We start from the raw sequence: 13863 nt of genomic DNA on the forward strand, positions 1-13863 counted from the left end.
ACCAGGAGTTGCTCCGGGTGTGTCACACTGCGTCACAAAATAATCTTGTCTGCTGGTCTATAGCGATCATCAAGTGTGCAACAGCAAGCACGTGGCCATATCCAGCGAACGATTCAAAGATCCTTACTCTTAGTGCTCTGCTCCTTTCAAGCCGACTTAAGTAATGCAACCGTGTGTGCAAGTGTTTGTAAATACCAGAGAGAGAGAGAGAGAGAGAGAGAGAGAGAGAGAAAATTACATCATGAGCCTGCACAACTTCAATCGCACACTGTGGCTCACGTAAACGTCACGTAAAAGCTACGGTGAAGTTAACCAAACCAACCAAAAAGCAAATGTACCAAATGGTACGCACGGACACACCTACCAAGCAGACACACACACACACTCAAACACACGCCGCGTCAAAAGGAACAATGTAGAAATGTTTGTTTGTAGTGATTTGGTTTTGTTTACAAAAAACATTTTGTCAGTTAATTCATATCAATTAGCTGCTTCCGGGGCATCTCCAAAAAGCAAAAATTCCCCCCTCCGCCCCCAAAAAAAGCAAATCCCCAGGAAACGGATTGAACGAACGGACAGGACCTCTAGTGTGTAGTACGCCAAGTTAGCGAAGCTCGCCGCGCTTACCCGCGAAAAAGAATTCGGTTCGGTTTAGCCAACGGTTTAGTGAGCAAACGTTTCATTTTTCGTTTCGGTTCCTTATTTTCGGTTCCAGCCAGCTTGCTTAGCAGCTGGTAAGGTTCGCTACCGTACCTTACACAGAGCTCGTAGTACCGCGGCGAGAAGCGAATCGTGCAAATGAAATGTCAGACGCGCACCTGTCAGATTCGCACCCAAGCTTAGCGCTCTTCGGCAAGCAAACGCTCGGTTTGACGTATCGGTAACGATCGCAAGACTTCGTCTACCGTTGCTCTTTCCCGTTTTCTTTTCTCTTTTTGCTCCCCTACGTGTTTCATTTGTAATGTAAGCTTAGTTTGTTCGGTTCTTCTACGCACCACTACGCTGCTTCTTTGTGATGCCGCATGCGCGCTTTACTGGTGTACCGGTGGGCCACCATTTTGCGAAACCAATGACAGCTAGTAGCCGTCAGTGTGCCGAGCAAGCAGAAAACAGACAGTATGGCGTGCTAGTGTTGTAGTCGAACGGGAATGTCAGTTAAACCGCGCAAAACGAAAACGCAACCTTTTCCCCCCTTTTTTTGCCTCGAAATTGTTAGTGTTGTCAAGCGCATCAAGTTTTGAGAAGCGCCCCGGCCCCGGACATGATAACACCCCGCTGAGAATGCTCAATGAATGTTATCCCTGTTTTAATGCTCTTTTTATCCCACGATTTTTTTTGTTGTTGTTGTTCGTTTTCTCTTTTAATCAGTTTTGTTTTAAAATCACTACTGCCCGCTCAAACCAAAAAAAAATAAATAAAACAAAACAAACCCCCCCCCCCCTCCCCCCGCCATTCAACGATCATTTGCGATGATGCGATTGTAGTGAGACCTTGAACTTAGGATGCACTAAATCTGACAAAATGTTTTTTGTATAACACACAGATGACGAATGTTTCTACGTTGGACTGGGACACGCCGGTCGTGTTACAAAGCGGGACAAAAAATCCACCGCCAAGGAGGACGACTCGTTCCGGTGTTGCCCGGCAAAGGTCGAGAAGAACACGCGCGTAACGCAGATGGCAGCGCAGAAGATCAGCCGCCGGGACAGTGACGAGGCGGAAAGCCAGTTCGCGTTCCGGCAGAAGAAGCTGTCGGACGTGGCGGACGCAACCGCAGCCGCCGCCAAGGAGAAGAAGGCGGCCCAGGAACGTCAGCAGCTCGATCTGAAGAAGGGCGGCAAGTCGGCGGGCGGCAAATCGTCGGGCGGCAAGTCGGCGGGCAAAGGTAAAAAGGACGCCAAGGACGACGACGGCGACGATGACGATGATGGTCTGTTCGGCAAGCTCGGATGGTGGTAAAATGATGGACCGCAACCCGGAAAAGTCCGGAAGTTACGGAACTTCAAGGAGCTGGACAGTCCACCATTACCATCATCCAAGCGCTCCCCACCCCTCCCTCTCCCCCCTTTCCGCAGAACCATCCCAGCCAGCCGTTCGCCCTCGTCGTCGAACCTTAATAAGGCGATCCAACCTTCCGTTTCAGTCAGTCAGACTCAGTCAGACTCAGTCAGACACAGTCAGTGAATCAGTGTGTGCGTACAGCAGCTCTCTCTCCCTCTCTGTGTCTGTCTGTGTCTGAATGTAATCCTAAACCCCGGGGAGGAAAGTATCCTACCGTGAACCAACGCGCATAGGACATCAAGTTCAAGTAACGCATTGCCAGTGTGTGCTGTCAAAATTTTACCCATCCACTCACTCTCGCCCACAAACCCCCCGCAAAGAAACAACAACAAAACAACCCCTGCTCCAGGTTTGTTTCGAATCAGCAAACAACACACCCGGAAGCAAACCCCTATGTAGCATATACCATGCCCCACTCCAGGAACCGTCTCTTTCCTAGTGTGCGTGCGCCGGTGCGGAATGCGAGTTGGAATTTTCCTCCCTCCATCATCATTCAGGCTGCGTTGTTTTTAACACTGTTTGTCAAACTATCCGTTTCCGAATGGTGCCGCATAATGTTTCAACGTTTCCTCTGTTGTTTTCTCTTTTGGTAACTGTTTTGCCTATAGCTTAAAGCGCAGCGCGATTATGGAAACTGAGATCGTGTGTACCCTGGGACGAGCGGGTATCAACCACGCACATGCCTTATATGTGTCCCCGCCAAATAGGAAAGAGACGGTTAACTGCTTTACTTAAATTTATTAAGAAAAGAAAAATCTTTGTTTAGGGTAAACGGGGTGGGGGGTTGGTTGAGTAATGCGCTGGTTAAGTAGATTTTGACAGCATACGGAAGAAGACGGATGGATGGTATAGAACATAAAATGAACAAAAACAAGCTGTCGAAAGGAAGTTGCTTGATGCAAACTACAAAACGCTAAGAAGCGAGGTGAGAAATATTTAACAAAAACAAAACAATTGTACATAGAGAACGAAACAGCAGAAGGAAAGCAGAAACACCAAAGAAATGGAAAAGAAACGAAAGGAAGAGAACCAAAAACAAAACAAAACAAAACAAGCAAGTGACAAGTAGAATGCAAAAAAAGGAACAAAACTTTCAAAGAAAAAGGCTTAAAGAGAATATTACTTTTAACATAATAGGTAAGAAGAAAAAAAAACACAAAACGAACAAAAAAAAACAAAACAAACAAACAAACAAATTTTGCTCTCCAATCTATCGCGCTTCGCACTAGACTGAGATGAACGGACCCGATCTGTATGTGTGTGTGTGTCTGTCATATAGACGCTGTCTGCACGCTTCACTACACTACGCTGCTGTTTATTTATCTATTTATTGCTCTTTTTTTGCCTGATAGTCCGGACAGCGGACTAACTAACCTCGACAGGAATGGTTAAAGGCAGTACCGCTTTTACAGGGGTTTTCAGTTGATAAGGCAATAGCATCCATTTTTATGGCAGGCTTCTTAGATGAAATGGCAAACAGAGCTAGTTGATATGGAAACGACTTCAGATGATATTGTCATAGTAGCCGTTGATATTGTACATACTTGCACGTACGCTGGGAGGTTGTGTACAATATCAATGGCTACTATGACAATGTCATCAGAGGACGTTTCCATAACAACTAGCTTTGTGTGCCATTTCATCTAAGTAGCCTACCATAGAAATGGATGCTATTGTCTTATCAACTGAAAAACCCTGTATTTAAAACAAAATGGATTTCTATTTAAACCTAAAAAAATCATCAACAGCGCAAACGAAGCACATTTTGACGTAAAACCTCGCACGAATTTAGGAAGAGTTAGAGAAAGAGAAAAAAACACGCACACACACAAAACAGTACTATTACTGCTGCTATTACTACTACTACTATTACTACTATTACGTCTACTACTACTACTATTTCCGCATGTACTTTTAGATGTCAGATGGCGCTACTGGTTGTTATTATCGTTATTTATATACACGTACATCATTATATACACTATACACAGCGCTCTTGGCGCTGTTGACTTCGATTTGTTTTCGCAACCGTTTTTTTTATATTTTTTGTTGTTTTCCTTTTCGCTCAACATAGACTGCTGATGTGTTTGTCGATAGAGTAGAGTAACTTTATTTATCGAATGATTTTGTTTTGGTTTTTCGATCTGCTGTTAATTGTAACGGCGGGCGAAACTGTGCCCTGTTCGATGAGGGGGGAAAACCACCAAAAGGCACTTTTGGCGCACCTTTTGTTAGGACGTTTGCACCCTAAACGGCGCACGACCACTTACACACACATACACTCGCAACTCGCACTGAAACTGTGTTACGAAGATTTTTCTTTTTAAAAACGTTTTTATTTTTATTTTCTAGAAACTATTTACCTTTTTCACGAATTTTGCACGCAATTTTAGAGGACTTTTTAAACAAAAAACCCGGGGGTTAGTAAAGAAGTTTGTGTGCACGTGTTTGGTTGTTTTTCGGATTTTTTTTAAACACACACACTTGAAACGCCCATCTCTATCGAGAGAGAGATAAAGGGGCACACATAACCTACCTACCGAAAGGGCAGGCCTGTGATTTGTGTCGTATCGGTCTTAGGATACTTTCAGGAAGGTCAAAACAGTAAAGTAAAGTAAAAAGAAAAAAGAAATCGAAGGCAAGGCGAGAAATATCTTTTCTTAAGGTCTCAGCTATACACTAACGATGCGCAATCAAAACTGCCAATTAGAGAAAGCAAACCAACAATTCTGCCAGCGAAAAACGCATCCTTCTCCAGAAGACGACCACAAAGAATGGTTTAAAATGGCTGCTAATTTTTGCTGTGATTTGCTGTGGGTTTCGAGATAGAATTTGTAAACGCTACAGCGGTACGACGCTGGTCAGGTTGGCTTCAAACTTTCAAAGAACGCAACACTCTAGTCAGACGAGAAAGACAACAATCGTGTTTGGGGTTAGTTAATCGAGAGGGCTAGTTAAGCTGAGCGAATGTATACTACAGAGGAGTGCTGAAAACCTCAAACCAGTGGCACAACGGTAACACGGAACAGGTAGGCTGTTTCGAAGTGTGTTCAAAGATGGAAGAAGACTAGAACTATTTCTATAACAGCAAGCAAGAAAAATGGCAAAAAAAACACTCACCAAAGAAGGAACAGAAAAGGGGAATGAAACACAAAGAAGAATTAAATGGGGAACGGTAACTCGCTTTCCGGAAAAAAGATAAAGGAAAGCTGGATGAATGAAGGAGAACAAAGAAAAACGAACCAATATCCAAACTGTCAAAGAAGGAAAGGTAAGAGAAAGAAGGTTTTTGTTTTTGTCTATATATGTAAATCAAACCGGAGAAATACAAACAAACGAAAACAAAACTAAAGGAATGGAAGGAGCAAACATAACTAAGAAAAAAAGAACACAGAAAAAATGGTAGCCCAAAAACAAATGGAACACCAAAAGAAGGATCGAGCCAATAGTCATCCTCATCGCCGTTTTTTATCGTTAACCTTTACTGGAAATGAAAAACAAAGAACCAAAGTGAAAAACAATGTATGTATGTGTTCCCAATTTTCCCCGAGGACGAATCCTTCCGCTGTTCGGTTTTTTTTTTTTTTGTGTGCTTTGCTGACAAAGGTGGCATCTCGGTATTCGTTGTACTATTCTCTCCGTTCTGCTCTCGCTGTACTTCTTCTATATCCCTTTTTTTCGCAAACCTCCATTTCGTACCCATACACATGACCGTGCGAAACGATGACTTTGTAGTTCACATTAGCCCACTGCAGGATGTAAGTATTTCTAGACACACACACACACACTAAACAGACAGAACCGGATCTGTCACTGACCGTGCGAACTTGTCCGTGACTGCTTTACTAATGGTGCAACTGGGTCACCGCTCATGCTCTGTCTCCTCTGTCTGCTGCGGGCTGACGTTACACGAACCACACCGTGGTTGGCTGTGTTTGGCGGCGGCGGTGGATGGTGGGTGGCGTCTGGTTTTCTCTTTGCACGGTACGTTCGCAGGTGACCTACTGAACGAATACGACGTCCTGGATTGGATGCACGGGCAGAAGACGGACGAAAGCATCCAGGAGGTGGAACGGGACGAGCTGTTGAGCCTGATCGAGAGCAAAGACTTCCTCGGGGTAGTTTTCTGTAAGTGTTGTACTTGAAGGGCGCTTGCAGAGTTGAGCTCTTACTAAACGCAAAAAAGCACCGTTTTACAGACGTTGAGGACGATCCGAACACGCCCAAAATTTTGCGCCACATCGAGCTGATCGATGACGAGGCCGCCGACTACGGTATTCTGCTGGTCAAGTGCAGCGATCGGCTGATGGCGAAGAAGTTTGGGTTCCGCAACCCGCCCGGCGTCACCTACTTCCGCAAGGGCAAATCGATCAACTACGACGGTGACATCGACGACGAGGAGGAGCTGCTCGATTGGCTGACCGATCCGCACAACATGGAGATGACCGATCACATCGAAAAGGTGAACCGAAAGATGTTCCAGAAGATCCGCCAGGCGTCCGACTATTTGGCCGTGTTCTTCTGTAAGTTTGTGGCGAGGACGAGCTGCCAGCAGCAGCAGGCAGGATGTGAAGCCGTTACTAATGCTTTCCGCATTCGCCGTACAGATAGCGACGACTGCAAACAGTGTCCACGCGTGCTGGCCGAAATCGAGCACATCGATGACGAGGCGGACGGTGCCGGCATCAACTTCGTCAAGATCGACGACAAACAGATGGCCAAGGAGCTCGGCGTGTACGCGCTGCCCGGTATCGTTTTCTTCAAGTTGTCCTCTAAGGAACCTGTCATCTACGCAGGTAAGTGGTGCGGGCCTTCCGGGTGTCCGTGAACCGTCGTGACCGTTGACGAGCTTCCCGTACGCTCTCCCGTACCAGGTGATCTGAACGACGAGGACGAAATCTTGAACTGGCTGATGACGCAGAAGAACCCCGGCGGTGACATTATCGAGGATCTGGACGGTGCGAAGCTGTTGAGCCTGATCGAGGATTCCAACGCACTGGCTGTCTACTTCTGTAAGTAGTTGCACTCTCCTCAAAGCGAACGAACGGACCTGGGTCCCGTACCGTGACCGCACTCGTGCAAATGTGCTAATATGACTTTTCCTTTGCCGGAGAGACACACGAAGCTTACCACCCGGGGGGCTGAGTTTGATGTTGCCAAATCTTTGATCGCACATTGATTGGGAGACACACACACACACCAATAAACCCGTACCGTTACACGTTTGACGCACACGGCAGTCTATTTGCACACATTTGTTGATAACTCTTTTACTCTGGCACTTTCTGCACCATCATCGCGCATCGGTTTGTGTTTTTGTGTGTAACCAACGTTGTCTAGGGAACAAAACGACTTGTGAAGCTTGCTTTACAAAGGCTGCCAAGAAGCAGCGCAAAGCGAAGGAACGTAAAGGTCCGCTGGATGCGGCATCATCGGCGGAGGTAGTAGACGATGGTGCTTCCGAGGATTCGCCGCTAGATGGCGATGCTCCATCGACACCAGCAGCAGCAGCAGCAGCATCTACGGCGCAGGCATCCGTGGAGGGTATAGCTGCCATAACCCTAAATCTGCCCCCCCCCCCTGCATCACTAAGCCCTGGATCATAAGCCCTGGATTCTGGAGACTTGTCCCGTGTTCCTATTGCTCCCACTCTCATGGTGGCTCACCTGTTGCATGCCTGTTGACCGTACGGAACTACTACTACCACTAACATTACTGCACATGCTAACGATTCTTTTACGAAAAATTATCTCCCACCGAGTTAAGCTTAACCTGCCGTGTCGCTACGATCGTTACTAATTGCAACTTTCCGAACCTCGTTTCTTCCAATCACCACACCAACAAGACACGGACGACTGTGAGCAGTGTTCGGGTGTGCTCGAGTCGCTGGAAAACATCGACGACGACTGCGACCGGCACGGTATAATGTTTGTCAAAACGGATGATCTCTCGATCGCGGAACAGTACGGCATCTCCGAATATCCGGTGCTGGTGTACTTCGAGGACAATGTGCCGAACGTGTTTGAAGGTAGGGTTTGTTTGGCCGTGCTGGCTGACTCTCCTGCTCCAGCAGATGGTAACCGCCTTGGGGAGTTCTGTTCGCAGGTTCGCTCGATGAAGAGGAGGAAGTGCTCCAGTGGCTGATCACGCAAAAGACCGAAGACCGTATCGAGCTGATTACGCGCGTCATGCTGGAATCGATGGTGGACGAAACGCAGTACCTGGCTGTGTACTTCTGTAAGTACCGCTGCTTGCGCACGTCTTCTGTACCCACACCACCCATCTCATCATCGCTCCACCTTCATACCGCACATCCGAATGTTGTTGTGAAACTGCTTCCGAATGTCTGACCATCTGGCACAAACCAAAACCGGTAGTAGCATCATTCCCCCTTTCGCATCCTGGGAACCGGACTACCGTAGCCGTGTTTGCCACCGACCGAGTTCCTAATATGGTTGTCTTAAATATTTTTTTTCTCGTTATTTTCTTCTTTTCTTTTGACCGCGCACCACACCACCAACCAATGAACCAATGAATGCCACGCGCGTTCCTCCATCGCGCATTTGCACCCCCCCCCAAAACCAACACACGTGTCCATGTTTTGTGTTTCACTTTGGTTCCAACCGTACCGTACCACACGTATACGTGTACCGTCCGGACAACTTCACACACTTGCTGCACTTGCACTCACACTCATCATCAACCTTCACCACCGTTCCTCTGACCCAATGACTTCTGCTGGCGCTGTTGTCTGCTAACCGGTAGACAAAACCAAATCACCCTCGTACTGCCGAAGTTTTTGTTCTGCGGAAAACATACGCAAGCGAAAGGAATTTGCACGGGAAGGAATCTCAGGTATTCTTAGCAGAGTTTTGCTGATCATCCGATCAGCGTTTCGTTTTGCTGTTTGTTTGCCCTGTTGCCGTTCTTCACATCTTGCCAACATTCCCTCCCTTAACTTGCTCTCTGTCGTCAACCCCGGAAACTGTGGGTTGACACTGTCCGTTTTTTGTCTGTTTCCCCTTCGTGTGTCACATATCTCCTCCCTGTTTTCAATGTCTCTCTCTCTCTATCTGTCTCTCTGTCTCTCTCTGTTGGTCATGGTGTGTACTTCTTCTGTATATAGTTTCCGTGCGTGTTCACTCAAAATACCTGAAAAGCCTAGCTTGCAACCAGGATATCACTGATACTGATACTCGTATACTCCTCCTGTGTGCCTGTGTCCTGCTCTCCCCCCGGTTGCCTGCAATGTACATACATGGCTTCGTCCTTCGCCCCCAGAAAATCTTGTCTCTCACAACATCAACTTCTTGCTAATAGCTGCCCTTACTGTAAATATCGCCATGATGATGGTTTTCCGTGCCCAACGCTTCCCGATCGCGGCAAGCGAGCGATTTCGAAATAAACCTGCTTGCTGCTAGAAACTCCTGTGCCGATTCTGTCCCGTTCCGTGTTGCCCGGAATGTGTACCGTTTTTCGCTCCACTGAATGAAACTTCTTCGGCAGTATGTCTGTGCTCTCTGTGTGTTTTGTTCTTCCTACTGTTGCGCTATGGCCCTCTTCATTCACTTGTCCTCCATTCGATTCGATCCTTCGATCGATGCTTTCTTCCTCATTTCTCCTCTCTCTCTCTCTCTCGCTCTCTCTCTCCCTCTTTCGCTAGTCGTGAGCGCTTGCTCTTCTCTCTGTTTGCATCCCGATTGTGTCGCTCTAATGTACTGTCCTTGATGTTGTTGTTGTTGTTGTTATGCCCAGCCGTCCCGATCTGCATCCGCCATCTTGCGCGTCCTTGGGTCTAATCGGTTTGCTTCTTTCCTTCTCGTGTCGTTTCGCTACTCAACAGACAAGATTAACTGCAACATCTGCGACCAGATACTGGAAGGTTTGGAGGTGATCGACGACGAGCTGGACGTGTTCGGTATACACATGGTGAAGATACAGGATCCCCAGCTGGCGAAGCGCTATTCCATCAAGACATTCCCGGCGCTGGTGTACTTCAGGTACGGGGGGAACTGTTCAATCGTCTAGGGAAATGTTTCAAATGAATAGTGGAACTTTGCAGTCTCTTAATGGAATCTTGCACACATGAAGGGGGTCCATTCGAACAGGTTTTATACGAAAATTAGTCGGAAATGTGATTTAACTTAATCACAGTCGCATCTCGAAAATTTCCCCCCAAACTATTTGCAAAATTCCATTATATGCTTGCAAAGTTGTACCACGTTCCACCGAGTGATTCAAAAGCTCAATTATACGGATCAAAACCTCGAGCGATCGTTAGCTAATGCTCTTATGTGTTTCCCCGGCCCCGATTAGAAACGGTAATCCACTGATCTACGAAGGTGATCTGCAGAACGAACAGTCCGTGCTCGAGTGGCTGGTTGACGACGACAATCGTGAGCTGGCGGACGAGATCGAGGAAGTGAACGAGCGCATGCTGGACCGGCTGATGGAACAGTCGCCCCTGCTGTGTGTGTTTTACTGTAAGTGGGTAGTGGCAGCAACTGTGTCCCATCAGGCTTGTTACTCACTCAGCCTCTTTTTATTGCACACCTCTGCAGACGATGAGGATTGCGCGGAATGTGACGATATTCTGGAGGAGCTCGAGCTGATCGACGGTGAGGTGGATCTGTACGGTATCGATTTCGTGAAGGTGGCCAGCCTGGATGCGGCCCACAAGTACGGCGTCACGACGATCCCTTCGCTCGTGTACTACCGCAAGCAGATCCCGATGCTGTACGACGGTGACATGCACGATCACGAGCGTGTCATGAACTGGCTAACGTCGCAGGATGTGTTCGAGATCAAGAACGAAATCGAGGAGGTAAATCGCAAGATGCTGAACAAGCTGCTGGACGAGAACGAATTTTTGGCCGTCTATTTCTGTAAGTAACTGCGCAGCAGGAGAGAAAGAAGTCGCGATTCCTGACGCCTTTTGTTTTTCGTTCTTCCCCCCCTTCCACACCAGTCGAGGAAGACCACGAGGAAAGTGAGGCAGTGCTGGAAAAGCTGGAACTGATCGACAGCGAAACGGACAACCTGGACATCACGTTCGTCAAGATGGGTGACCCACGGTACGCGCGCAAATGGGGCGTCACCAAACTGCCCGCGATCGTCTACTTCCGCAAGCGCTTCCCGAGCATCTACCGGGGCGACATGTACGACGAGCAGGACGTGCTCGAATGGTTGCGCAAGAACCGATTCCGCCAGCCGGAGCTGAACATCTTCATGTACGCACTGATCGCGCTCGGTCTCGGGTTCGTCATCTACACTGCATTTTTGCTCCAGTGCTTCAAGCCTGCCCCGCCCGCACCCGTGCCCCATCCGAAGCAAAACTAGGTGTTCCCAGGCACTTGGCAAAAAAAATAAAAAAAACGGGGGTCAGCAGCTAGGGTACATATTCTTCCAGAGTAAACGTTATGAGTGGTGGAACGGGAGTTCCGCATGCGTCCACCAAGTGACATTTTGATTTTTAAGGTCAAATAAGAGAGAGAGAGAGAAGAGAGCAGCCAAAGATTGCTGAGCTCTTCTTGCGTGAAGCCCATCCCCATCCCCATCCCCATTTCCCCCCCTTGTTGGTCCCTTACGTTCCTCTGCGTTCCATGGTCTACCATACCAACTGCCCCCGGGAAACCGTGCACGCGCACACACACTATCTTGGACAAGTGTGTACTAGAGATGGTTGAATTTTTGTTATAGAAAAAGTTTGCAAACATTATGCGGAAAAGCAGAGCGAAAGGGAAGACCTTAAGAAGAGAAATAAACAAAAATCGATAAATATAACAGTTTTCTCCACTGTGATCATAACACTCTGTTGAAGATGATGATGCTGATGATAATGACGAACACGACGGGCATAACCAACCCAATGTGGAGGAGGTGAGACATTACAACAACAACAAAAAAAAAACCCAAAAATAAGAAACCCAGAAGGGAGGAGGTATAAAGTAAGGGAAACAAAACCCAGCATCCACATTACTTTACGCATTCTTCCACGGGTCCAAAAAGAGAGAAAAAAAAAGGGTGGAAACTTTTGAATGTAAAAACCTACAAAAAAAAAAGAAACAGACATACGAAAACGAAATGCAACAAATCTGCTTTTGTTGGCAGCAAACGGTGGCAGCTAAACTGCATTTTTCATCCCATTTTGTACATTGTTTACAAATGCAAATGGATAGGATGGATGGACGGACCATCGGCATGGCAACACCGCTAGCAGCCAGTCCCGAGTGGTTTTGAGCGTTAGCTAGATAGAGCAGTAGTCGCGCGAACTGCCGCAAGGATGGACGCCCTTTTTGTAACTAGGCGAAAAGGTCCCACGTCACCACGTGCGCGCAAGTGTACTACCATATGCAATGGAAGTGGCGAAACAAATCGAAAAGACACAATCGACATAAACGAAGTAGACGACAAGCGAGCCAGAGCCTTTGGCAACATTGGTACCCCCCCATTTGGGTAATGATGATGTGAGTGGATTTCTGTTTCTGTTGTTACCGTCTCTACCTAGCCCTCACGCCTTCCTCTGTTTCAATTTTTTTTTCTTTCTGTCTCTGATTTGTATTTACTATGTCTCTGACGCTCTCTCTCTCTGTGTTATGTTTTTACCTGCCCCCGTATAACATTGTACATTTAAAAAGAAAGGAGAGAGAGAGAGAGAGAGGGGGGAATAATCAATCAACACAAGTCATAAAGCAATAGACTTTGCAATTAGCTACAGTTTTGTTGGTAACATGATGGTTTTCTATGCTTATGTTAATGTAGAATTAAAAACCTTGAAGAAAAAACGATAAGTGAATGTAAGAACGGTCATACTATCCCTAACATTGCACAACACACAGATGCTGTAAATAAAGAAAAAATGAATACCGGCCAGCTTCTGGCCGGTAGCCGAACCGAAAAAGGAACGCCAAATGCACTTGCACTTGCTGCTCTCTATCTGATCCTGAATCAAGAAGCTCCTGCGAAGATGTTCAACGATCAACGCCAATCCGACGGATATTCCATTGATAAATGTAGGTTATGTTGCGGCTCCGATAGCGGCCTCTGGCTACTGCGAGTAATACACTAAAGACCGATTTTCTTGTGGCGTAAAGACTGATTATCCAGCTACGTGACGGCATAAGATCTATCCCTCTCCGGTATCTTGGGATCGGAGACAGATGGTGTTAGATTCGAAATCGAATACCCGAGACCCCGGGATCATGACATCGAGGATCATGAGATGTCAACTCCGGCAACTCGGCTCCTCCATGGGATCTTGGCATCAGGCAGTTTTCGTTTAGACGACTCCGAGTGACAATTGCCTGGCACCCACAGCTATAGTTGACTCCAGATATCAAGATCCTGGCTCCGGGATCCGGTTTGGGGCATTTCTCCGGGTTTATTCAACCAAGAGTGGAATGAAAACCTAGGTTTATCGGTATCCTTTTTAACAATTATTTTACGTTTGCTACCCCCTAGCACGAAGACCCTTAGCTCATGTCAAACCGATCCTTATCTACCGAAGTAGATAAGTATGAACGATTTTCAAACTAGGGACTTTTTTATACAGTAATTTGTACCTATTTTTACTAGAGATGTGCAAACTGAATCTGAATGAGTGAATGACTAAAATCTTAGCAATGATTTAGATGATTTAAATCATCACGAAGAGTTATTTCAACTCACCTATGATTTAACTCTCCCTGCCGACTAGCTACTCACTCACTGCGTTTTAACTCACTCATGAGTTAAATAACTCACTGGTGATTTAACTCTCCGTGCCGACTAACCACTCACTCACCTCATTTTAACTCACTCACC

The 13863-nt window shown here is 46.8% G+C and overlaps 1 protein-coding gene across 11 annotated transcripts in view; it reads left to right on the forward strand.

Moving 5' to 3' along the window:
- LOC118509613 overlaps positions 1-12961 on the forward strand; it is a 31791-nt gene extending 18830 nt beyond the window's left edge. For 3 of the 11 annotated variants that reach the window (XM_036050426.1, XM_036050430.1, XM_036050427.1), the window contains 12 exons: positions 6058-6189; positions 6261-6584; positions 6669-6857; positions 6936-7073; positions 7402-7605; positions 7907-8089; positions 8167-8298; positions 8827-8916; positions 9905-10061; positions 10378-10544; positions 10623-10946; positions 11030-12961. In XM_036050426.1, the coding sequence (XP_035906319.1) occupies positions 6058-6189; positions 6261-6584; positions 6669-6857; positions 6936-7073; positions 7402-7605; positions 7907-8089; positions 8167-8298; positions 8827-8916; positions 9905-10061; positions 10378-10544; positions 10623-10946; positions 11030-11400 (2411 nt within the window). In that variant the 3' untranslated portion in view covers positions 11401-12961. The remainder of the gene's footprint in view (positions 1-6057; positions 6190-6260; positions 6585-6668; positions 6858-6935; positions 7074-7401; positions 7606-7906; positions 8090-8166; positions 8299-8826; positions 8917-9904; positions 10062-10377; positions 10545-10622; positions 10947-11029) is intronic. The other 8 variants (XM_036050435.1, XM_036050429.1, XM_036050432.1 and 5 more) reach the window with 7 other exon arrangements.
- Positions 12962-13863: the final 902 nt, after the last annotated feature.

This window comes from Anopheles stephensi, chromosome 3 (assembly GCF_013141755.1).
Source record: "Anopheles stephensi strain Indian chromosome 3, UCI_ANSTEP_V1.0, whole genome shotgun sequence".
NCBI classification, from domain to species: Eukaryota; Metazoa; Arthropoda; class Insecta; order Diptera; family Culicidae; genus Anopheles; species Anopheles stephensi.